Below are 26,970 nucleotides of genomic sequence, written 5' to 3'. Positions count from 1 at the left end.
GGAACGGGGGTTAGGATATTACACAAGGAAGAGGGGGAAGGGAATAACTATCTGCCTTAGAGAAAACTTTCTACTGTTCTGTTGTGTGACCAAGCACAGCCAGTCATTTAGCCACACAAATTTTTGTGATGAAGTTAATAACAAAAATAATAACTAATATTTACTACATGCTTATGTATCAAAAATTGTTGAAGTGTTTTCTATTTGTTATCTATTTGATTCCCCCAACAATGGCTCTAGAATAAAAGCACATTCATTTTACATACTGGAAAACTTATCTGCCAACATGGCAGACTAAGTTAATATAGCCTACTTCAGAAGTATTGGAAAAAAGATTTAATATGTAAAAGAGCCAAAAAGAAATAGATTCCCCAGGTACCTGGAATAAAAAAGAAAAAAAGAAAGAAACTTAATGTCAGAATTACAAAAATTGTTTCCGTGGAAACCCAAGAGATGTGTTCGCGATTCAGTTAAAACACATGAGCTGGGAACTTGGGGTTTCCAGACCATTTCCAGACATAATATTTGGACTTGCCTTCCTCCTTATGTGGACAGAGAGGGTAGTAGTGGGAGCCTAAGCATTTTCAGGCCTTTATTCATGTCTTTTTTTTTTTTCAGAACAGAATTATTGACTATTTTATTTTTAAATCTTAATTGTTGAAAGTATTACATATATCCCCTTTTTTCTCCCATTGACTTTTTATAACCCACTCGAGTTCCCTGCCCCAGGCCTTCATCACCCTATTATCTGTGTCCATGGCTTATGCATATATGCATAGAAGTTCTTTGGTTAATCTCTTCCCACCTACCTAGCCACCCCAGCTTTCCGTCTGAGATTCAACAGTCTGTTCCATGCTTGTATGTCTCTGGACCAATTTTGTTCAATAGTTTATTTTGTTCATTAGCCTTTAAATTTTGAGAAGTAAAGTATGCTTATTAAACATTTAAGAAATATAGTAACTATATTACAAGAAATAGTATAGATAACCCATTTGATGGAGAAGAGGGAAAATAAAAAAAAAAAACAATCTATACAAAGGAAGATTGGAAAAGAGATAAAGAAAAAAGAGAGTAAATTTTTTAAAAGAAATAGCACAAAGCTCAAATATAAGTATAAACAGACTGAATTTATCTGTAAAAAGATAACTTCTCAAATGGAATTTTAAAATTAAGCTGTGTGTTTATGAGATACACATATAGCATTAAGATATTTAAAATGGGACTAGAAAATGTATCAAGAAAAAATTGACCTAATCAATCTAGTGTAGCTGTATTAATATCACATAGAATATATTTAAAGGAAAAAGCATCTAAAAGATAAGCTTGCTAGCAAAACTGAATGAAACAGTTTATTGGTAGTATAAAACTCCCAAAATTAATGTGCCCAACAAGAAAAGCTCATATGGGATATCTACAAAATTGATTATGTAATAAGCCATAAAACAATTCTCAATTAAATACTAAAGACTGAGTATACAGTCCATGTCCTCTGAACACAATCCAGCAACGAAAATTAAACCCATATGACTTATCTTTGGAAGATTAAAAAATATTTCTATGTAATTGATGAGCCAAAATACTAACCAGTGGATCATTTATGAAATAACTATATGACAATAGTAGAAGCATTATATATACAACTTGTATGATGCGATTAAAATGAACTGAAAGGAAAATGAATAACTTTAAATGCATATGTTCAAAAAGGAAATTATGTTAAAATAGACAAGTGTGGTAAGAAACAGACAAAATATTTAAGGCTGGAATAAAAAAGAAAATGAGGAAGAAATACACAGGATGGAAATATTCTCTTTCTACAACTGAGCCATGGATTCCTAGGTGTATGTGTTATTGTTATTTATTTCCTTCACTTATGTTGTGAATATTCTCTGTATGTATGCAATAGTTGATAACAATGAAAATTATTAAACTACATATCCAACTTAATAAGTTACAAAAGTAGCATCAGAATGAATACAAAGAAAATAGAGGGTGAATCTAAACATTACAAGAACAGAAATAAACAAAATAGATAACAAAGAAACACTTTGGAATCAATAAAACAAATGTCAGATACACCTCTTACAGTAGTGATTTTACAAAAGATAGAAAGTATGAAATGATAAGATAAAAACAGCACTAGCATTTCTATATCCTAATATGATTATTTGAATAATTTGGTGGTACTAAATTAGAACATTTAGGGAAAAAAACTTTCTGGGAAAAAAATTATCAAAATTGACTCAAGAAGAAATGTTTAAAAAACATGGATAGGATTATTATATTAAATAAATTGATTCAGTTGTCAAATCACTACCCTAAGAAAATAAAGATGGTTTTAGTGGCAAGTTTTGCTAGTCTTTCAAGGTATAGCAGCATTTATTTCATGCAAACCATCACAGAGAAGTGACAACAAGGAAATTTCCCAACTTACTTTATGAAGCTGATTTATTATTGATGCCCAAATTGCTCAAAGACACAGTAATCAAAGGCCATTGGAACACAGATGCAAAAATCTTATATAATTAGTAAACATATGAGGAAATCAAGGTCAAGAAAGTTTCTGTAACTTCCTCAGGTTTCCATAGCTACAGGTGTGGTGGACCAACATCTGTCTCAAGCTCTTTAGAAGAAGGACAAAAGCAGGACCAATAGCAACACTTGCAAATGAGATGGTGTTTACATTTGGCGTCATTACTGCTGGTTTCCAACTCAGTACTCCCTGGCATCAGACCCTCAGCTGCCAAGTGACAGGGAAACCTTGAACTTAGCATATATCCTGGATACCTCAACACAAGTCCCTGTCCTGCTTCCCTGACTGCCACCTGCTCTGCCTGGCAAGGCATTTTTTAATTCCCATAAATTGTGAGATAAGTATTATCACTTTCATTTTCAGGATGAGGTGAACAAGTCTCAGGGAGTCAAGGAGTACTGATAAGAAACAAGCTTTGAGAGGCAGTAAGAGGTGGAGCTGAGGTTGTAATTCAGGCCCATTTCACTTCAACACTTGTCCATGTGGCTTGCAAGGGCCCCTGCTCCTGAGCAATAGTCCAGAGCACTTGTGTGTATGTGAGCCTACAACATCTGGATTGAGCCCCAGAACAGACAGGTGTTCTCACTGGCTTTAACACTCCATGTTATCTCTCTAGTATCATGCTAGGAATATGGCCCAGGTCTGATCTCCTGATTAGTCCCATACCTAGCTCTTGTGAGTCCCTTTTACTGGCCCTGAACCCCATTACTAGAAGAAGGACCCACAGTCTCCTAGACAAACCAACCCTTACTTAGAAGGGAAAATCCTGGAAGCATACCAATAGACCAGACTCCTAAACAGGGTCCTAAACCCAGATAGAAAAAGCAGGGTTCTAGAATCTCTTTCAGGCTTGGTGAATTGTATTCCTCACTCTGCTTGAGTTTCTATAACTCCTGCCTGATCTAAGCTTCCATCATGACCTGCAGCAACAATATAAAACATAGTATCTCACCTCCCTACCACATATAGATATACATATACATATACATACACATACATATATACATATACATATACATAGACATACACATACACATACATATACATACATATACATATATATACATATATAATTTTATTGTTCAATTACAGTTTACATTGACTATTATTTTGTATTAGTTTCAAGTGTACAGCATAGTGGTTAGAAAATCATATATTTCACAAAGTGATCTCCCTGATATTTCCAAGACCCACTTGCACCACACATAGTTATTACAATATTATTGACTAGGTTCCCTATGCTGTGTTTTAGGGACCATATGTTCCTTGTGAATATTTTGTAACTACCAATCTGTACTTCTCAATCACATCACCTTTTTCACCCAGACCCCCAACTTCTGTCCCCTCCAGCAGCCACCAGTCTCTTCTCTGCCAGCTCCCCTCCTCCTATATTAAAGCCTCATGGCAGCAGGAATTTTGAGCTGAGTTGTTCACTGCCTTATTTCCAGAATCTGAAACAATGCTTGACACACAGTAGTCAATTAATATTTATTTAATTTTGAATGGATCTACTTTGGTTGTCCCACTGTTGGGTCCGCGCTGAAGAAACACGCTGAAAGCAAGGACAAAGCTAGGTAGTGTAGTACCAGGCAGACTATTGTTGCCGTACATGGACACTAGATTGCTATCCCTTCTTGCATTATTAAGCCAGATGGAAATGCTCAGAGACCTTACTCCTGAAGGGTTTCCTAGACTGAGATTCCCAGTCAGCTCCACCAACTCCTCACGGGTGAGTGGGGACTGAGATGGAGGGGCACCTGGCATGCTTGTCCCACTGCCAACAGTGCTAATGGGGCCTGTGCTGCTGACCCTCTGGTCTCTTGCATCAGGCTTTACAGCCTTTTCCTTCTTCGGAAGAGATACCTGAGCTTTTTACATACATCTCTTGAACGAAAATAGAAGAGCTAACATCTGATAGTTTCCACATGAGCAAGCCGTTTTCCTTCATGCAGAGGCCAGTATTTCAGGCCTTCACTTTGAGGGTGCCTAGGAAGACCTCCAACACCAAGAAATGGACAGTATCCTCTTCAGCATTAATGTTAGTTGCCCATGTAATGAATTAATGTGATGGCTTGTCAAGGGTGACACTTAATATGCCTGCTGTATAAGTGGCCATATTTCATTTACTTTTTAAGACATAGGTTCTAGGGAAATGGGCTTTATGAATTTGAGAGGGAGCTGATGGATGCTACTTATCCACCCAGCACCTGCACAGAAAACAAACAAAAAACTTTTACATCCATCTTCTAAAACTAAAGAAGTAAAGTGATAGTTAAGTTGGTGAAAAGTAGATCAATAGTTAATTTAACCATAAAGTGAGGGTAGGTTCCCTGTCAGAGCCTCAGAAATTGTGGTAACATTCCTCTAATCTCTATTGCTTTCCTCTTAGCATTTTTTTTTTTAATTTTAGGGGTAGAAAAGGCAAGAGAGAGAAAGAGAAAAAAAGGGAGAGGGAGAGGGAGAGGGAGAGGGAGAGAGAAACAACAATGATAAGAGAGAATCATTGACTGGCTGCCTCTTGCACATCCCCTAATAGGGATTGAGCCTGAAACCCAGGCATGTGCCCTGGTCAGGAATCAAACTATAACCACCACTCTACCACTGAACCACACTGGCTGGGGTCCTCTTAGGTTCTTATAGCAATGAGTATTTTCACTTCAAACCAATTACCAAATTTTAAAATATAAAAAAGGAATAGTGTAGGAATATATGAATAGAGGATGTTTACTTTCTCTTAAATCCAAACTATATTCAGAATATTGGATGGTGTCCCATGCCCCTGGGGAAGCAGCCACAGTATTTCAATTCCCTGGCACAATAGAAAATGTTTTAACTTGCCTTAACACTCAGATATTCAAATGAACGTGTATTGTTTTGCTGATGTACATTGAGATTGGGGAGTTTGCTGATAAGACCTAGGAAATGTGGGCTTTTGAAAGATGATAATGACAAGAAGAAGAGAATAAGAAATATAAATAATGTTTAAATGTCAAGGGAATAGAAATTTATAACAAGTAATGTTTTGGGAAAAAAATTCTGTAAGAATGACAAAATCACTAACATTGAGAGAGGTAGAGTATATTAATTTCCATATGAAAGGGGCACGGATACATTGTCTTCAGTGAAAGCCTCAGCAGTGTCTGTGCAGGATGGAGCTACATTTCACAACATCCACTGCACGGTAGAATCACCTGAGAGTTTTCAAAACCATGCAGGCTCCACCTGAAGCCAATTAAATCAGAATCACTGGGAATGAGACCCAGACAGGAGGTGTGTTTTAAAGCTCCCCCCAGTGAATCTGAGGAGCCAAATTAAGAATCCCTGACCTAGATATTTGCAGCTTACTTGTATCTTCTTTCATTCAGCGAGAATTACAAAGCTTCCACCTCATGCCAGACAGTGTACTAAGCAACACAAATGAAAATATGGATCAACAAACAAAATATTATGTTACCCTCAGAGATATCAGTCTAAAAGTAAAGGGTTATGCAAGTTGATTATAAAAAATAATAAAAATAAGTGTAATAGGAAAAATAATAAAGAAAGACACCTGTATTTATTGTCTACTATATCTTAGGCTACGCTGGGTGTTAAACATGGATCCACCTCCTTAATCCTCCTTTTGTCACCTCACTATGCAGATGAAAGAACTCAGGTTTACAGCAGTTACATAACTTGCCAGATACAACAATGATAATTTAATGGAAGATATGGGACTTACCCCAAATAGCCCCCACTCTTAACTATATTACCTTATGGAGGTAGTGATTAAATGCTAAAAACAAAACAAAACAAACACAGAAGAAACTAATAGCTCAGCCAGAAAGGGAGGATGTTATTTTGGAAAGCCTCATAAATGCGACAAAATTTGAACTATGTAAAATTTTAACAGGATTTTTTTCAGGGGGAAAATAAAAGCTAAACTGTGTTAGGATGGAATCACATTTCTAAAGATGGGACATTTTATGCATAGCTGAGCAACAAAGGATTATTTGTAAGATGGTGAAGCTAAGGCCCAGGGGAAATTTGTTTTAGGGTCAGACTCTTCCCATGCTCCCAGTTATTCCTAGAGTGCTGGAACAAACATTATAAATAACTGCATCAAACAGGATGGCTTTCCCATTGGACTATGAAGGAGACATAGTAATGGACTTTGCACCTACCAGTTCCTCATTGTTCAGTGATGTCCTAATCACCATAGCCAGGGAGAGTCCAGATTTCCGGGCAGCCAAGGTCTAAAACAGACAGAATTATGAATTATTGGTACATGAGGTGACTGCTCAGCAGAATGTAAAAATGTAAGAGTATAAACTATTGTTCATGTTTTGGTCAATAGAGACCTGCCATTTTAAGTAGTCAGCCAATTCATCTAGAATGAGGAATCATAGAACATTAAAGGGGAAAGAGACCCCCTAGATCATCAAACCTAACCCCTACATTTTATAGATGAGAACACTGAGGTCAGGTAAGGCAGGGTAATCAGCTATGGCTTCCAGGCTAGAAGAGGCTTTTAGAATTTTTCTCCCCAAGGTGGTCATGAGCACATTCTTTCATAAAACATGACCATTGGCACAGAGCCAGCTGATGTATGTGATGACCCTGAGTCATAATTGGTGCTAGATCATTCTTGAGTTGTTCCCTGGAACATTCTGCCAAATCTAGCTAAGATATTTTCTTCCATGGGTCCATTTTATCAATTGAGGACCATTCTACTCAGAGGTTTTTTCTTCACTCAAGCTGGTAACTTAGGTGATTTTAAATAAGAGTCAAGTCCCTTTAGTTTCCCCTGTAAAATATAACCATTATACTGCTTCTACTTGAAACATATGTAATACTAGAGGCCCAGTGCATGAATTCATGCACAGGTGGGATCCGGCCAGCCTGGCCCCAATTGGGGTGGATTAGGGCCTGGCCTGTCAGTAGGAGGAGATGGGAGGAGGTTGGCTGGCTGGCCCGCCCCCTATTGGGGTGGGGTGGGGTGATCAGGAGCAGGGCCAGCCGGGGGGTGGGGGGTGAGGGGCTTCAGGCCAATGGGGTGGGAGAGGCCAATCAGGGGCAGGCCAACTGGAGGGAGGGCCCTCAGGAGGTTGGCTGGCCAGCCCCACCCCCAGATTGGGTCAGTTCGCTGGCTGCAGTGGGTGTCATAGTGACCGGTCATTCCAGTCATTATAGCATTCCAGTTGCTGGCTTTTTATTTATATAGATAATAAACTGAACAGTACTATAGGAATCTTTGGAAATCAGAAGTTCTATATGGGAATATTAGATCTGCTCTCCCATTAGAAGTTACAGCAAGTCATAGTAGTCATGCATCTGGTCATAAATACATCTCCTTGTAGCTACAAAATCAGGCACCCAGATCAAGTTCAGCACAATTCTAAAGGAGTCACTCTACCCATCTGCACTGCTACTGTGTAAACCTATTCAGGCCTACATCCAATGGTTTATCTGAGATTATCATCCATCTCTGACACCTACTGCCCCTAAAATAATGCTTTATCCTATTTTAGTCTGTACCTGTTTATAGAAGTTGGTCTGTCTTTCACAATTGAACCAGATGTTAAGTTCTTGGAGAACTCAAACATATAATTTTTGTATGTCTCTATTTTCCTTATCCTGCCTACTTTTATTCCATGAATAAGTGTATTGTACAATTGAGAAAATTGGTAAATAATAATTAAATAAATAAATAATCACTTACCATGGCCTGAAGATTCCATGTGTCAGAGAAAACAAAGTATAAATAATTAGACATAAGAAAGGCGAGAAAAGAATATAATGATGTTAAATAAACCTAACACTTTAAAGTAACATCCACACTGCAATGGCAGTATTCTGAGCTAATAGGACAGACATAGCATGCTTTTCAGTAAAAGATAGTCCCAGTCATGATTGTATCTTTCTACTTTAAAACTAAAGTGATGGCTTCCAGATGAAGGTTTTCATAGCAAAATTAAAAATTACTGATATCACCGTGGCTGGTGTGGCTCAGTTGGCTGAACATCATCCTGTACACTGAAAGGTCATGGGTTCATACCCAGGTTGTGGGTTTGATCCCCTGTTGGAGCACATGTGGGAGTCAACGGATTGATGTGCTCTCACATCCATCTTTCTCTTTCTCTCTCTTCCTCTACTTTTCTCTCTCTCTCAAATCAATAAAGGCATGTCCTTGGGTGAGGATTAAAAAGAAGTTACTGATATAAATAAATTTTGGTTTCTCTGGGAAAAAATATATTTTCATGTCATAAACTATTAAGAATATGCCTCCAGAAAAAATGTGAAGACATTGTGGATGTCAGAAAACACTCTTTGTTATGCTGATGGGCTATTTGTTTTCATAACATAATACAGAACATTATTAATTCTTTGCATCTCTAGATGTTCCCCAGTATATCTCAGTACAGGAGAGCTTGAGTTACCCAGAGTTCTGTTCAGGGCTAATGAAAGTTACAGTGACTTGGGAGCCATGGTTTCTTTAGGCTGTGGGAGAGCTTATTCATTTGGCTAGAGTTGATATGAACAGAAGAGAATAAAAATGATTAATATTATTGGCTTACTTTATAAGTATTAAAGTCTACTGAGTTAAGGTGAATAAATTCAAAGCAAGCCTTGAACTGCAAATTAAACTTGTGGTCATTCATAACATGGAACACATCCAAGCCAGTTGCAGCAGCTTGCTTGACATGCTGTGTGACTTCTTTTTGCTCAATTATAGGGTCATTTTAACTCCATTTGTAATTTCAACTAATATCTAGAGCTGTCAGAAGGTTAGAGTTATTTTCCCCATCTAATAGATTTTAAAGAAATAATAAATATAACACTTGCTAGGATCCAGCTTCTTATATGTTCTATTCTATGAAATATTTACAGGTCAGTTATTTAATGAGGACAATATGGCATCCAATAAAGACAAAGAGACCACATGCAATCAAAGAGAATTTAACAGGAGTGACTGACTTACCACATCTCGTACAATAGGCAAAGTTTTTTTTCTTCTGAGATCTGGCATACTGTCAATACCATAAAGTCCCCACCCAGCCCTGATGGAGGGAAAAAGAAATGATTTCAATGAGTAATTGACTTCCTAGAAGAGAATGCCAGTGTTCATAATAAAAAAAGCTGTGAAAAAGATTAAATAGAGCCCTGGTCGGTTAGTTGGAGCATCGCTGTCTACACTGAAAGGCGGTGGATTCCATTTACAGTCAGGGCACATACCAGGCTGTGGGTTTGATCCCCAGTTGGGGCACATACAGAAGGCAACAGATTGATGTTTCTCTCACCCCCTTCTTCTAAAATCAATAAACTATGACCTTTGCAAAGAGGAGAGACTCTAGCTACCACACATAGTGATTATTTCTCTTTTTGGATAGTTTCATACATTGAAAATTTAAAATATATACAGCCTGTTTTGATGCATTGTTTTATTTTCAGTATCAGAGGTAGGATAATAAAAATTGTTAGGTGTATGGATCTTTGTACAAAACCATTTGATGCAATTTTGGTCTGCTTGCAATGGTACACACACACACACACACACACACACACAACACAATAAAATATATATTATATTATATTATATTATATTATATTATATTATATTATATTATATTATATTATATTTAATAAAAATACCATTGTATACATGTGTGCTTAATTTTCACAGATTAAACTGAAAAGTGGCACCTTAAGGATATCCACTGAAAAAATTAGTGATTACGCTAATACAAGAATTTCTACTTATCTTAATTTATCCATGGATAAATGCACAGATTAAAATAATTTGTTATACAAGAATGTTCACGGCAATATTTTTTATAATAGCAATAATACAACCTAAATATTCAGCAATAGTATATTGATTAAATGAGTTATTATATATTATACAATGGGAAGAGCCCAATAATTAAGGCGAATGAAATAAATATTTGTGTTTATATGAAAAAATACTCATAGTATATTATGTAAAAGAAACGCACCACAATTCTGCATGTTAGTAAATTTAATATGATCCCATGTGTTTATATAGACATAGAAAATATGTAGAGCAATATTCATCAAACTGATAACTACAGTTATCTCTGTAGAATGAAATTAGGTGAGAGAAAATGAGAAGACTCTAACTATGTTATAAATTTGGTTAAGGTCAATGTTTTTCTAATAAGCATATGCAATTTAAAATAAATTTAAAATATATTAATAGGTATGCTTATTAAAATGAGTTTAATACATTGAATTTAATTTTTATTCCATCAAAACTAGTTTTTTTTATGCAACCAAAATGGTGCTAAAATACAGATGATAGCTTCTCCTTATGCTCACCTAACATACAAAATTTTGCTAACCTCCACTTTAGAGTCAGCCTTTTTTAAAACTGATTTCAGAGAGAGGAAGAGCGAAAGAGAGAGAAATAGAAACATCAATGATGAGAGAGACTCATTGATCAGCTGCCTCCTGCACACCTGCATTGGGAATTGAGCCCACAACCTGGGCTCTAACAGCGACTAGAAATCTAACAGTGACTTCCTGGTTCATGGGTTGACACTCAACCACTGAGCCACACTGGCCAGGCTAGAGATAGCCTTTTCACTAGGAACAACACAATTCATAACTCTGGTTGTTAGCTGGGCAGCTCTGTCATTGGAACAGACTACCACAACATTCTACAGTCCAGTTTTCCACTGACACAGAGATGGCCTCTTTGCTCTTGCTGCTTGGTTTAATGAAGCGAGACCTTTGTCTTATTGGATATTTCTTAGTAGCCATGGTCTTAACTCCAGTATTCTAGTTGCATTAATTATTACCTTGGTGATGTTGGATAATTTATTAAATGCATCATACAACCCATGTAAAATATTAATAAAAGAAAAATATCAATAAAGATAAAAGGGTAATAAGTAGTAAATAATGCCATAACTTATATGCTTAAAAACAAGGATCAAGTGTGGTGATAAATGTAAAATGTTAAAACCACTTCCCATGAATAAGATGGATGTTAATGATGAACAAATTATGCTTAAGGTCAGGCACTCCAACTAAGAGTTCCCTTTAGTTTAGATCATAGAGTACAAAAAAAAAAAATTGTGGGGCAGAGATTATGGAAAAGGGAAGAAAAAGAGAAGGAAAGGAGAAAATATAGACTGGAAAACAGTGTACGTGGTGGGAGGAGGTGACATTTAAGATACTGCCCAACACTGATCCTATGAGAAAGGGCTTAGCTGGTAATATAGTTTCCATCGTTGCCAGAACAATGCCAATTAACGTTCTCTAGGCCACGTGCTTTATTAGTCACATGACAGCCAAAGGTCAAGAACTGGCGTAACAGAAGAGCACCATTGGCAGCATGCTCTGAGGGGCTGCAAGAGACCGCAGAGTGGAGCAGAAAGAGACACCAGGGAATTTTTATTCTGTCTTCTCAACACCCAGCTTCAGAAAATGAGCCAGCCTCTCTATGAGAGTAACTTCCTGCTTCCCTCCTAAGCTCTCTCCACATTCTTCCCCTCTCCTTGCCAGCTCATGTTTGCCCCTCTCACATTCCAAATATTACGTAAAAGGGAAGAGGATTATTGAGGGGGTTTTTGTTCACAGAAAGAAAGGATTTTTCCAGTATTATTTGCTCTAATCTAAGGCTTAGATTCCAAGCAGTTTCAACTTTTTCCCCTCTGTGAACAGAAATAATAATAATGGCATAAAGTATGTATTAATAAATGTCTTTCTACATTATTTGGAAATCATACTAGCTGCCCTCAAGTGTTTTTGAAATATTTTGACTCCTAAATAATGTGAATTTAATAACTATGTAAAGAAACACTGAATTGTGATAATGGTTGAGAAAGTGATTTATACACTGCAGAGTGTTATAGGAGTTGTGCATTTTCTTTCCATCACTAATGATTTATTTCCTTTATGTTTCTTTCTCATGGAACTTAATTCAAATTCACAGGTACGCCGAGAGAATCTTGAGCAACTCTGTAGACTCACAAATTCAGGAATCAGTTGAACCTATACTTTGTAATTTACAAAATTGCAATGAAGTAAAAAAAGTTCTTTTAACTTTCCGGTAACCACAAAAGTGTTCTCTATCAGGTTGTGTTTTCCTATAGAGAAGAGCTTGGTAAATACTGCAAAGTTCCACAAAATGTAAAATACATGTGTAATACTTATTAAGAGACTCCCTAACAAGAAGAGATCTGGGATGGATTAAATAACAAAACATGGTGAAGACTGAAAATATCAGTAGATAAAGAAATCATTGACTTTCCAGGCAAGAGTTAAAGTTCAGGGATATATATCCAAGAACTTAAATCCAGAAGAATTTAGCTAGACCAAATGGTGAGAAGGTGAGAAGTCATCCACACAGGTAATAGAAGACAAGTAACTCTGATGGTAAGATCAGATTCTCTGAAAGCTGTTTGATTTCATCCCTTTGCTGTATAGCTGATTAGATTAGGCTGTTCCTAACTGTAGCCAGCAAACTAGCCAAGCCTAGCTAATATTTATGCGAAGCTTACAAGGAACCACATATAATGTTAGCAATTATACAATCTTTACATGTATTACTTCATTTAATTCTCAAAAATCCAGTGAGATATAAATACAATTATTTCTCTCAATTTTTAAATGAGGAAATGGAAGCATAGAATAGTTTAGAATCATCCCCAAGGTCATTATCTAAGTGAGAGACCAGTGGCAGGATTTGAACCTAAGCTCTATGGCTTACCATACCCTACTATTGACAGGATTGGATTAGTCCAAATTTATAACAATAAAATGAGTTGAGTCTTACATTAATCCCATTTTACTATTAATGAAAATAGAGTTAAACAATTTACCCAGGCTTAGAACTACATGGCAAAGTTTAATTTCCTTGAAGCCCTAGCTGGTTTGCTCAGTGGTTAGAGAGTTGGCCCAAGGACTGAAGGGTCAAGAGTTAGATTACAGTCAAAGACATGTACCTCTTTTGCAGGCTCAATCCCTGGCTCTGGTTGGTGTGTGTGGGAGGCAACCAATCCATGTGTCTCTCTCACATCCATGTTTATCTCCCTCTTCCTCCCTCCCTCCCTTCCACTTTCTAAAAATCAATTGAAAAAATATCCTCCGGTGAGGATTAATAAAAAGAAAAAAATTAATTTCCACTGCAAGACTGTCTTACCTCAAAACTGATATGCTTTTTTTTAAGTGATCTCATAGTGGTTTATCTTATTTATTTTTAAAATTTATCTGTATTTTTGAAAGTATTACAGATGTCCCCTCCTTCTCCCAATATCTTAATAACTAAAACAAAATTGTTAGGAGGAAATAAGAAGACTGTCCCAGTTCATCTATAAGTAATTATTTGAAAAATTTTCAACTTATTTCCAAAATAGTATTATCATTGGAAAGTAGTTCCAGTCCTTCCCAAATAGTTCTTCTCCAGCCATTAAGATGTACTCCTTAGGAAAAAAGAGTCTTTTAGACTACAGGGATTGCACATGGGATAAAAAGACAAAAGATCTACATGTCTAGAAAGTCAATGATCACGTAAAATGGGTAATATGGCTAAATTAAGTGAGATGTATTCTAATTCAACATTTGTTCTATTACATAGTCTTAATAATTTTTATTGCTTATTTATCAGTTCTTTGCATAATTACATTAAAGGATGTTTACTTTAATGAAATCTGAGATAAAAGTGCATTGTTATATATCTTGACTCAGGTTCAGTTATAGAACATACATAATACAAATGATCTAAAGCAGTGGTTCTCAACATTGGCTGCACATTAGAATCACTTGGGAATCTTTTTAAAATCCCGATTTCTGGGCCTCATCCTCCAGAAATTCTGTTTCTTTGTTATGGGGTGGGGCCACAACATTAGTAACAAAGAAACAGAATTTCTGGAGGATGAGGCCCAGAAATCAGGATTTTAAAAAGATTCCCAGGTGATTCTAATGTGCAGTCAAGGTTGAGAACCACTGATCTAAAGGATATATATTCTGTACTTTTCAAAATATCTGATATTTAGATAGAAGAGGTACAAGTTGATTTTACTAAGTATATTAATTATTATTTTCATCTAAAATTGATCTGAAAATACACTGAATGTATATAGATTGGAAGAGAATTCTCAGAAGGCACCAGGAGCGGATTGCAGAAAGCTATCAAGCAGACTTTCCAAAGGTAGATCTTTCTGATTATGAGACAAAGGTGTGCTATTTCCACAAGTGGATGGTTGATGGTTAATTAGTCATATTCTTAGACCAGCTAATTTTCATTAGAAATCAGAATTGGTAGACACTGTTTATATCCAAGGGAGTTTTTAAGTTAATTGAAGACTATAGGCCTAAAAGAAAAAAAATCATAGTGTTTCTGTTTATTTCAGTGTCTGCAAGACAATTATTGGGCAGGACTATATAACAAATTTTTTTTTTTAAGCATTGTGGAGCATTAAGGCAAAGAAAAAGATTAATAATAAATCACTCTAAATCCCTCTCCTATAATCCTTCAGCTGTGTTCTCTTTCAGACTTTTAAAAATAACTCTGTATTTATTTAGTTACTTAATGGTAAACATAAAATACTCTATTTTGCTTTTTCTTGGCTTATCATTATATCATTTTCGTACATTTTAAAAACATTTTCACTGTTGAAAGTATTACATATGTTCCTTATTCAACCCCATTGAACTCTTCTAGCCTGCCCCTGCTCACCACCCTGCCCCAGACCTTCATCAGCCTATTGTCTGTGTCCATGGGTTATACATACAAGTCCTTTGATTGATCTCTTCCCACCCACCCACCCTCCCCCGCCTTCCCTATGAGAACATATTAATATAATTTTCCTGAGGCAAAACAGTAATAAAATTCAAAGCATAAAGCTCCTCCCCAATACTAATCATTACAAATTTCTCCATCTTTTATATACTTTACTTGTTTACCTGCTGCACATTAAGTTATATTATTTAGGATAGCGGTTCTCAACCTTGGGTCGCAACCCATTTGGCGATCGAACGGCCCTTTCACAGGGGTGGCCTAAGACCATCCTGCATATCAGATATTTACATTACAATTCATAACAGTAGCAACATTACAGTTATGAAGTAGCAACGAAAATAATTTTATGGTTGGGTCACAACATGAGGAACTGTATTTAAAGTGCCAGAAGGTTGAGAACCACTGATTTAGGATAGTTTCTTTTCCTCTTTTTTCACCTTTTTAATTTATATTATTGTCAACAATGAATATTTGTGTCTGTGTAACTGATGACACCCCCCACATACCTAAATATTATTTAATTCCATATTTCATCACAATGAAGACATCATCTGTTGTAGAATATAGCTATACTATTATGAAAAAAAAACACTCAAATTAATCTCTTGATGCCATGCCTTCTTAGCACTTAGAATTTAATTTTTATGATTAAGTTCTCTCTTAAACTGACTTCATCTATGACACAAATTTCTTTTACATATCAATCATATTTTCTATACATTAAAAGAAAATATAAAAAATAGCAATTTCTTAAACTTCTCATCCTTAGTCCAACTCTTTAGAATTTACTCTTCAACCCAGAAAAGGAGGAGAGGGCAGAAACATGGCTCTTACCTCAAAGGTGGGCTTCTCAGCACTGCATGGGTTAAAAGGTAAATGTTTCTGACAGGGGTATATCCTACTTTTTGGTTGAACTGGGGCAGAAAAGTCAGAACAGTTCTTCTAAGTCTTTTGCCATCATCCCTGTGAAAGTGCATTCTGTTTGTTTACATGTTTGTCCCCACTAGAATATGTTTTTCAAAAAAAGAAGAAAACTTACTCATCTCTACTTTCCTATAGCCAACTCTAGCATGAAGCAATGAAGAATGAAAAGTAGAGGCGAGGTTACACATTTAAAGAAATCATGGTCTTGTTTTTGTTTGTTTGTTTGCTTGTTTTTTTTTTTTTTTAAGATTGTAATCTTTAAAATAATACCTGGAAAGAGAAAGACAGAAGGCTGAGGACCAGGAAGAAAGTCAAGGAACTCCCACTAAAGTGGTTTTAATAGGCAAAGGCTTAATCACTGGAAGAAGATAAGTCCTAGTCACTAGACAAAGTCAATTTTTTTAACCCTTTTTAATCTCAGTTATCTCATATAGAAATGGAAAAGTTACCTTCCTTGCAGTATTGTTGGGAGCATTGAATGGGATAATATATGTACATAGACTATAAACTATTGGTAGCAATTAGTTTGTTATAAACTTGTTTAGACAGGAACATTTTTACCCACCGCTGTCCCAGGGTTACTCACATTTCTCAATCGAAGGAAAAGATTAGTGACTGTCACCGGCAGACATGAATATATAGGTAACTATCTACTTAAAGAATTCAAGAAAGAGAGGGGAAGAAAGCCACAGTTGAGATTGCATCCTCTGTTGTATTCTATTAGCTTTTCTGACTCAGCTCTGGTCTAGGCTCCTTTCTTCTGATCCCATTTGGTTAGCACTTCAGCCCTGATAACATATCTTGGCTAAGCTTATTATTACTTGCTTAATTCTTATCTACAGTCCTGGTCCCAGTTATTTCATTTAATATTCAACAAGGGTCTCATAGATGCCCAATCAATTTTTTTTTCTGTTAACACCAATTTCTGTGTGGAGAACAGCTACAGTGTTTGGACAGGTTCAAACCTTGGACTAATGAGAGGGCACAGTCCTCTCATGGCCATGTGCAAGTCCCAGCTTGGAGGGCAGAGCCCTCCCAGCCCAATTATAGCCAATAGCTATAGTTGTAAGCTTGAACCTATGGTCTGAACACGTGCCTGAGTAATGTGAGCTTGATAGAGTTCAGACACATGTAATTGAGTAGGATCAAAACCCAAAAGAATGTTGTAAACATCTTGACCACGCCCTTACTTTGCCTCTTGGAATCTGGCCATAAAATAAAGACACGGCTTGTAGTCCATGGTGCTGTCACTAGCTCTCCATCAGAGAGGACATTGTCCCACCCAGACCCAGCTTTTATTCTCTTGTCTGTCTTTTCTCCATCCTTCACCACCCCCACTCAGGCTCACTGAACCTGGCTGAGCTGGCGTGGCACATAAGGCGCCCAACATGGGGCTGAGTATGCCATGGCTGTGCCAGCTCGCCACACTCTGAAAACCAGTACTTTTGTACTCTCAAATAATTTCCAAGCCCTGTTGCAAAGAGTAATAAAATTCAAAGCATAAAACTCCTCCTATGTACTAATCATTCCAGAATCTTCTATCTTTACTTTATTTTTTATTTTATTTTTTAAATATATTTTATTGATTTTTACAGAGAGGAAGGGAGAGGGATAGAGAGTTAGAAACATTGATGAGAGAGAAACATCGATCAGCTGCCTCCCGCACACTCCCTACTGGGTATGTGCCCACAACCAAGGTACATGCCCTTGGCCGGAATCGAACCTGGGTCCCTTCAGTCTGCAGGCCGACGCTCTATCCACTGAGCCAAACCGGGTAGGGCCTATCTTTACTTTATTGCCTCCTGGGTTCTCTTAACTGTGGCCATTAACCAGTGCGCTCGTTTTTATTGGAGACAGCATATAGTCCTCTAAACTACCCTTGGTGACCTCATTAGAGGGATCTACATTAGAGATCAACATGCCACCCCCTAATAAAACCACTACAGCCATATTTCCTCTTGACTTGGAGTGATCACTAGTTCCTTTGTTGAACATGAGATGAAATAATGTGCTTGAGTTAGAGTACATGGTCGCATGAAAAATTCGTAAAATTATGGAGAATGGGACAATACTGTTCATGTCTGAGAGGCAAAAAGAAAATAATTATTAAATAGGGTACAGCATATTCATATGTTCAGATTCTTGTGCATTCTGTGCATGTATTAATAAAATAGTGAGCTGGCATGTTGAATTGCCCATTATTTTTATATGGTTTCCTTTTTCTTTCTCTGTCTTGCTTTCACTCTCTTACTCTTTCTCTAGTCCATACAGTAAAGCTGTACCTGAAGTGACTCCACTGAAGTAGGCAAAGAACATGTTTGTTCTGCTGAGTGCCTGGAACACACTGGGGATCAAGAATAGTTTTGGTCCCCACTGCATTCCAGGCAGAATCAAATGAACAAAAGAAACATACAAATAAAATAATAGATCCAGAGGCATGGAAGCATGCAATACACTGAAGGTTCTCAGAGGGAGAGGCGGGGAGGGGAGATATCAACCAAAGAATTTATATGCATATACATATAACCCAAGAACACAGACAATAGTGCAGTGAAGGCCCTAGGGCAGAGGTGGAGAGGAAGGGTTCAATGGGGACAAAGGGGGCCATCTGTAATACTTTCAACCATAAAGATAAAAAAATTTAAAAAATAATAGTTTTCAAATGTTCTTGAATATTTCTACAAACCTATTAGCACTTTTAAGACAAGATATCCATTTTAGAACCAATTTTTAGAACTAAAATTTTGCCTACAATTTCTTTTGGCTGTTTCCTTTTGATTTATCTATCTTTTATACTATCACCATTTTCCCAGTTGTAGGGAACTAAATCTGTACTAATAAAAGGGTAATATGCTAATTAGACCGGGCAACCTTCCAGACATCCTTCCAGACAAAGCCATGGTGGTGGGGCTGAGGCAGAGGCCAGGAGGGGAAGGCAGTTGGGGGCAAGCAGGCTGGCAGTGGGGGGCTGTTGGGGGTGAGCAGGCCAGTAGGGGGGGGCAGTTGGCAGAGGGGGCAGTTGCAGGCAAGAAGGCTGGCAGGAAAAGTGGTTAGGGGTGATCAGGCAGGCAGGCAGGTGAGCGGTTAGGAGCCAGCAGTCCCGGATTGTGAGAGGGATGTCCGACTGCCAGTTTAGGCCCAATCCTAAACCTCAGGTTCCCCCACCCCCACCCCCACAGTGCACGAATTTCATGTACAGGGCCTCCAGTCCTTAATAAGAACTAATCCTAGTTGTAAAAGTCAAGCACCCTAAGAAATTATATATTCCAACATCCTTGTATTTTAGGAATGTGGAAATTGAGCTGCAAATACTTGTCCAAATTATTGGCGGCAACTTAGAAATACTCAAGGCTCACTGTGGTCTTTTTCTTCTTTGCTTCTAATATCCAAAAGGTATCAGGCCTTTTCACCTCCTCATTCATTTGCATATTTCTTTATATTTGGAGGATCATCACAGTTTTGTTGTGGGTTTTATTGTGTTATGCCTGAAATACTTTGACTTTTTTAATTACCAATTTCCCTCTCTCCAGTTTATATCACCTTCAGTTAGCCTGGACAAAACCGCTGCATCCTTGTTTCTGTAGGTATGTAGCCACGGGACTAACATGATGAACACGATGTTCTAAGACCAGTCTGGCAGTGCTATTCATGATGGATCAGAGGACAAATAAATGAGAAAAAGAGATGGTCTAAAAAATTTGTTGAAATAATCCTGATTCTGTAATGGATTCCTTAATTCGGGTCTTGACTGAGGTTGGTTTCACCACTTCCTTTTTGGACCCCTTCATTCTACTTCATGAACTCTGGTAGAATTCCCAATTCAAACTGCTATAATATTTTACAGAGTAAATGACCCCGTGTCGGAGAGAGCCTTTGTATTCTGCTAAATTACCTTCTCCTTTCGCAGGCATTTGACCTCTTAACACTCCACAACGCTCCTGAACACTGTCAGCAGCTTTTTCTTTCAAACACTGGTTCCTTTGAAACCTGGTTTTGGAAATGCTGACTACTTCATTATCCATCTGTACATTATTATTATTTTAAAGCTAATGCTATTTTTAAGTTCTTAAAGAGCTAAAAGAGATGTGACAGATTTATTGTGCTGGTGGCAAGGGGGATTTCAAGTTATATTTCCTGTGATTAAAAATAATTTTCAGTGAGGACTGTGATGTTCCTTTCCTTTGTACTTCCCCAAGCATCTACCACTCTGTGCTGCATTTATCACAAGATCAAATAGTGCTCAAAATTATGGATGCAGAGTTATAACAGCAAAAGAATTTAAGGATTAATAATAATAATAATAATAATTTTCATAGGAAAACAACCAAATGGTCCTAGGTGTTATTATAATGAGTTGTCCCGGTAAAAACCTAAAAGGCAGCTGCTAAACACTCCCCTGAAGGTTTCCTCAATGTTAGGTTCAAGGGGACAATGTCAGGTGTCAGGGACTGACTTCTCACCACTCAGTTACAGTATGTACCTTCTAGGGTTCATTCCCTTAGTAGATTGTTTATCAAAGAGGCAAAATAGCCTTTTCTAGGACTTGCAATTCCCTATACCGAAAACCTTTCTTATCTCTTCCAGAACATTATCTATACTAAGTTAACCTCAGAAATGATCACATGCGACAGAACAGAAAACAAATTAAAAATGCAGCCCCCAAACTTGCTCATAATTGAGCATCCAATATTGTTTGAAAAAAGTGTCTCTTTAATTAAAATTCATGCTACATAGGATCTCAATTTAGAGTGTAGCTTAAAACTCCTAAACCATGCTTCTGTGGCTCAAAGCTGTAGTAAAGATGAAATTGTGCCTATTAATGTTCCTTGGTTTGAAGTGAATTTTCTTAGTAATCCCTCTCTGGAAAATCTCAACATCCATTTATACATAGTTCATAAAGTACAATTACTTGTAAGTTAATGAAAGACCAGTTTCTTAATATGCTTTACTTAAATGCCATAAACACAACCAAATATTCAATAGCAAAGAAACTACATTTCTCAAAGCTAAACCTCAGGTTCCTTTTAATTATACTGTTTTTTAGATGTATGCTGCATACTTAATCCCCTGAAATATTTTAACAGTCCCTCTCCAATCACTAATGAACATTAGTAATAACTGGCGGCAGAGACTAAAGCCATTAGGTGGTCACCAGACTTTCACAGCCCAAGTCCCTCTTATTCTTAGACAATGTTTCTTGAATCCTTTTTATAGTTTGCCTGCTCCATGCTAACAGAAACACAAAACAATATCCAGCATTCAGCTCAGAATAAAGGCACATCTCAGAACACCAGGGGTTTGAGCTTTGATAGACAGTACCAAGGAAGGCCTTGAGGTCCTGCTCACCACAAAAGAAAAGGGATGAAAAGCAAACAGAACTCATGCTTATGTGTATCTCAGGAAGCACCTCATTCATGTCAAGCCCATGGTTGTCTCATTATTTTAAGGCTGTTACAAAATTCTTAGAGTAGAATTAAAATCTAATTTTAGAAAAACAATGAATATATACCAGGTACTGTTTTAATAAATTGCCTACCAGGGGGTGGATGATAGAAGGATTCCAACTGAAGCAAACATGCTGGGATAGAGAATAAAAATATTGTATCATCAATTATATTATTTAAAAAATGTTTTACTAACTACTGATTCCAAGTCTGTTACTTCTCTGCCTTATTAGCTCTGTCTGAGTTCTGAAACCCTGGATATATTATCTCAAGTCTTATGGCTAGCAGACCCCTGGCAAAATCAAACTAGAGAACATCCTACCTCTGAAAGTTTCAAGCACAGCTACCTATCATGCTTGGCAAGTTAAAAAGAGGCTTCTATAACCTATCCAGCTGCTGCAAAACCATTCCTCTGCAACCAATGAATGTATCCAAAGGAGTGATTGCCCAGGGTTGTGCAAGTAATAAAAACTTACTAAATTGTACATTTACATAATGAAATACTACTCAGTATTGCCCTTTGCGACATCATGGTTGGACCTGGAGAGTATGCTAAGAGAAATGAGCCAGTCAGAGAAAGACAAATACCATATGATTTCACTTGTATGTGGAATCTAATGAATACAATGAACTAACAACAATGTATATGTTAATTTGCCTTAGAAATGAGTGCCTAAAAATAACTAAAAGAAATTCGCGCTGAAACCGGTTTGGCTCAGTGGATAGAGCGTCGACCTGCGGACTGAAAGGTCCCAGGTTCGATTCCGGTCAAGGGCATGTACCTTGGTTGCGGGTACATCCCCAGTGTGGAGTGTGCAGGAGGCAGCTAGTCGATGTTTCTCTCTCATCGATGTTTTTAACTCTCTATCTCTCTCCTTTCCTCTCTGTAAAAACTTAATAATATATATATATATATATATATATATATATATATATATATATATGAAATTCGCTATCTAAGAGCGTTAGAGAATTGACTGACAGCTGTCAGAGGCAGGGCTGGGTGAAAAAGGTGAAGGAATTAAGGGGGGAAAAAACCCTCATAGACCCAGACAACAGTATGGTGATTACTAGAGGGAAAAGAGTGTGTGGGAGGTAGAGGAGGATGTAGGGGAGATAAACGGTGATGAAAGGAGACTTGACTTGGGGTAATGAACACAGAAGACAATATACAGATGATGTATTATAGAATTGTACAAGTGAAACCTATATAATTTTGTTAACCAATGTCACTGCAATAAATTCAATAAAAGAAAAATATTGAAAAGCTTATGAAATAAACAAAACTCAACTACATGCTCTTAAATTAATAGCCAAGACCAATTTGACCATCGCACTCAAATTATTCCTTTTATAATGCATTGTGCTACAATTATTTACACAAATATGACTTTCCCCAGATTTTGTACTCCTTGAAAAGAGAAAACATGTACAATTTGTCTTTTTATTCTTAGTGTTTATTATAGGATTTTACATGTATTATTACTAGTATGCATATTACTTAGTTAATAAGTAACTGTAAAATTAACGATTGGAAGAATTCCTTTTATTTATTTTGTAGGCACTCATTTCTAAGGCAAATTAACATATACATTTAGAATCTTGAGTAATTAAAAATTTAAAAATTGTCCCAATTTTTGTACCCACCTCAGGATTTAGAACAAAGACTACTGTTCTAACAGGTATGCTTCTCTTAAAATTGAAAAATAAATCAATTAGCATTTTTAAAATCCAAAATGTTGCTTCTACTGTTCTTAGCATTGAAGCATTTTATCTACTCAATGCAACCAGGGGTTAAATAGAGAATTAGTGTTTTCTGTTCTTAATGGCTATTCCTTGCACTTTTAGGTACAGTTATTGGAACTGAAATGAAGCTTTAGAAACATACATCTTACCAAAAGGCAATTACAGTTATTTAAACAAAGGCAAATTCATCTCTGTTTAGCATAATGTGTAATCAACTATGCTAGCAGACTATCAAACTAGTATTCTAGAAACACTCTTTAATCCCAGTATTTGAAACAGAGAAACCAACAAACATAGATCTAATTAGAATGAAAAGAAGAGGGAGGGACCAAACTGTATAGATGAAGGGCATTTGGCTGTGCTGACTGAAGAAGCAGAAAGAGGGAGGACCTGGCCTATTCTGCTCAGCCCCTATGAGGAGCTGCTTATCCTGTGCATAATGTGCAGTCTTCTTTCAAATGTGCATGGATATTGGAGCTGGGGTTTTTTTTGTGTGTTTTTTTTTAAAGAACTTATGAGTCTCTGGATTTGGGCAAGAACCATCTGGCTAGAGGTTTTTAAGTAAAGTTACTTGAAAAATGGGCAAGTTTCTGAATATTGTAATTAATGCAAAAATGATACAAACATCTACTTGGCATTTGTCCATCACATGAATCTCTCTTCAGCAGTTGGGCACAATGAGAGCTTATCTACTCATGTTTTTGTGATTGTTTTTTCACCATGGGAGATGAGGTAAAGAGAATATGTGTCAAATTTGTTTATAAATTCCATGATATATGATAATGGAACAAAAGTGGCAAGTGCTGTTTTCTGTTCTCAGTGTCAGAGAACATATTAGCTCCTGGAATCATAACGTATTCATTGGCCTCCCTATGCAAGCTAACACATCAGAGCCAATGACAATTAGGACCCCTTATAAAATAAGTAAGTCCTAAGCGTGAATAAGCCATTGAGAAGTAATCTACTGGCTCTATCTTATAACCCTGGGGCAATATATCAGGGAAGGGCAGACATTCGCCACTGATCAGAACAGTGTTGTGGGGGAGCTAAGTTTGCATCTGAACTGAGTTCTACTCATAGGCAAGGGAGATGTCATGGAAGCACATTCTCTTTGATTTTTCTCAAAAACAACTAAGACTAGATCTGTCAAATATAGTATATCCCCCCAGTCCTACTGCCATTGCACTCGTTACCCTCATAACATTGAGGGAGAATATTGGGATAAAGACTGAGAGTTGGGAAATGAGTATTTGGTACTATTACTTCCATTTTGTCCAAAGCAGCTAGTGGTGCACTGAATCTGGACTCATACCTCTGGAGAACAAATTGTGAACATCATTCCCCAACACCACATTCAGAAACATCACACTGATAGCTTAAAATTGTCCATAATGGAGTAACTTAGACCAGGAAAATAGGCAAACACTAAAAATTAGGGTCTTTTTAACTGCAGGGCCAGCATACACTAATCACAAATCTTGCTAATATTCCCAGTAAGGAATTCCTATAATTTGTCATTTCTCTAACTGAATTCACTTTGTTGTTCCTATTCATCTCTATCTTTGATTGATGTCAGCATTCAGTGTCTTCCTTCATCATCTTTTGTACAAATATTTGATTCTTAATCAGTATCTTCCTCAGCCACTCAATTCAGTACGCATAAATAGTCATGTAATTTATAGCAATGATTTTATGATTTTTTGGTCAAATTAATTCACTTCAACATCAACTGAGTTCCTGCTATGTGCGCTAGAGCAGCGGTTCTCAACCTGTGGGTCGCGACCCCTTTGGCGGTCGAATGACCCTTTCACCTGGGTCGCCTAAGACCAACTTGAATATCAGATATTTACATTATGATTCATAACAGTAGCAGCATTACAGTTTTGAAGTAGCAACGAAAATAATTTTATGGTTGGGTCACAACATGAGGAACTGTATTTAAAGGGCCAGAAGGTTGAGAACCACTGCTCTAGAGTGTTGGGAGACAATTCTTCACGCGTCTTTTAATTTTTTGTACATCTTATGAATGGCACTGACTTTTGTTCTAGACGAACTCTTCACAGATGGCCGTACCATATACATTGATATAGTATCCTCTTCTGGAGTAGAGGACAAATTTGTGTGCTGACAAGGGTAGTAAAAATTGGTTTGGCTTGCTTTTAAAAGATTAAGGTTTCCTAAGCTTGAAAACTGACACAAATGCACTATGTACCTTGCATCCACCTAGGTCTACTTCCATGTTGCCCCAGTGGGGCTGATGCAAATACCAAGCTCATGCTAGCCTCCTGTTGTACCATGAGAAAGAAAGGCCTTTGTCTCTGACCCAGAAGTCTTGTGTCTTCCGCTAGCATCTATGGAACTGTGGTAGGCTGGGTAATATCAGACCCTTCCCAGTTCCTGACATGGAGGACATAAAATAGCTTATTCTTGACCTTACAGAAACATTTAAAATTGTTGAGAAGATATGTGATCATGTATGAATGTATATAAGTACAAATCATAGAATTGCATGTAACCAAAATATATAAAGCTATATCACGTACTTCAAAAAAGGAAGATTTGTATCATAAATGATGGGAACTCTCATCATGAAGAAATTTATGGTAACGAATTGCATTTCATTACAAAAATAAATGTTTTATGCCACACAACCTTCTTCATGATAATGTTTGTAAGATAGGAGCATTGATTATCTCATTAGTGACATAGAACTAATTTAAAGAACCAAGATAGAAATGACTTTCAAAAAAATGACTGACTAGGAAAGTTAACACTTGTTTTGCCAGACAAAAAAAAATGTATTTAGTAAGGTTTTCTTGCTTAATAAGTGATATTAAACATTTCTTCAATTTTTTGAATTTCAATATATGCCTGGTAGTGCATGAGGCTTTTTAAAAGTAAATTTGTAATACTCATAATAACATTTTCAAGTAACAATTATTATTTCTACTAGAGGCCCAATGCATGAAAATTCATGCAAGAGTGGGCCTTTCTTCCCTTGGCTGCCGGCACCAGCTTCCCTCTGGCACCCAGGACCCGGGCTTCCCTCCTCCAGCAGGCTGCAGGCACCTGGGACCCTGGGCCACTTCGCCCAGGCTTGACCCTGGCTTTGTCAGGAAGGACGTCTGGAATGATGTCTGGTCTATCCAGTCTAATTAGCATATTACCCTTTTATTAGTATAGATTTTATAGAAGAGGAAACTGTGGTTTAGAGAACCTAAAGAATTTGTTCAATATTAGTACAGCTACTAAATTGCAGAAAATTGATTCAAGTAATATTATACAAGTAATTATAAAACAGTATCTTATATATACTTTTTAAAAAATATATTTTTATTGATTTCAGAGGGGAAGGGAGAAGGAAAGAGCAATAGAAACATCACTGATGCGAGAGAATCATTGATTAGCTGCCTCCTGCACACCTCCTACTAGGGATTGAACCCAGGCACGTGCCCTGACCAGGAATCAAACCCGTGACCTCCTACTTCATAGGTCGATACTCAACCACTGAACCATGCTGACTGGGCTTATATATACTTTTAATAAAATAAGCATAAATTGATTAACATGTGCCA

At 37.0% G+C, this 26,970-nt stretch overlaps 1 protein-coding gene across 1 annotated transcript in view; it reads right to left on the bottom strand.

Annotated features, from left to right (window-relative positions):
- UNC13C (unc-13 homolog C) overlaps nt 1–26,970 on the bottom strand; it is a 558,354-nt gene that overhangs the window by 324,942 nt on the left and 206,442 nt on the right. Inside the window, exons 5-7 of the mRNA XM_036302049.1 lie at nt 9,495–9,573; nt 8,235–8,240; nt 6,697–6,768 (exon numbers count right to left, since the gene is read on the bottom strand). Of these exons, the coding sequence (XP_036157942.1) occupies nt 6,697–6,768; nt 8,235–8,240; nt 9,495–9,573 (157 nt within the window). The remainder of the gene's footprint in view (nt 1–6,696; nt 6,769–8,234; nt 8,241–9,494; nt 9,574–26,970) is intronic.

This window comes from Myotis myotis, unplaced genomic scaffold (genome assembly GCF_014108235.1).
Source record: "Myotis myotis isolate mMyoMyo1 unplaced genomic scaffold, mMyoMyo1.p scaffold_m19_p_1, whole genome shotgun sequence".
Taxonomy (NCBI): Eukaryota; Metazoa; Chordata; class Mammalia; order Chiroptera; family Vespertilionidae; genus Myotis; species Myotis myotis.
This window is presented reverse-complemented; position numbering and strand designations above follow the sequence as displayed.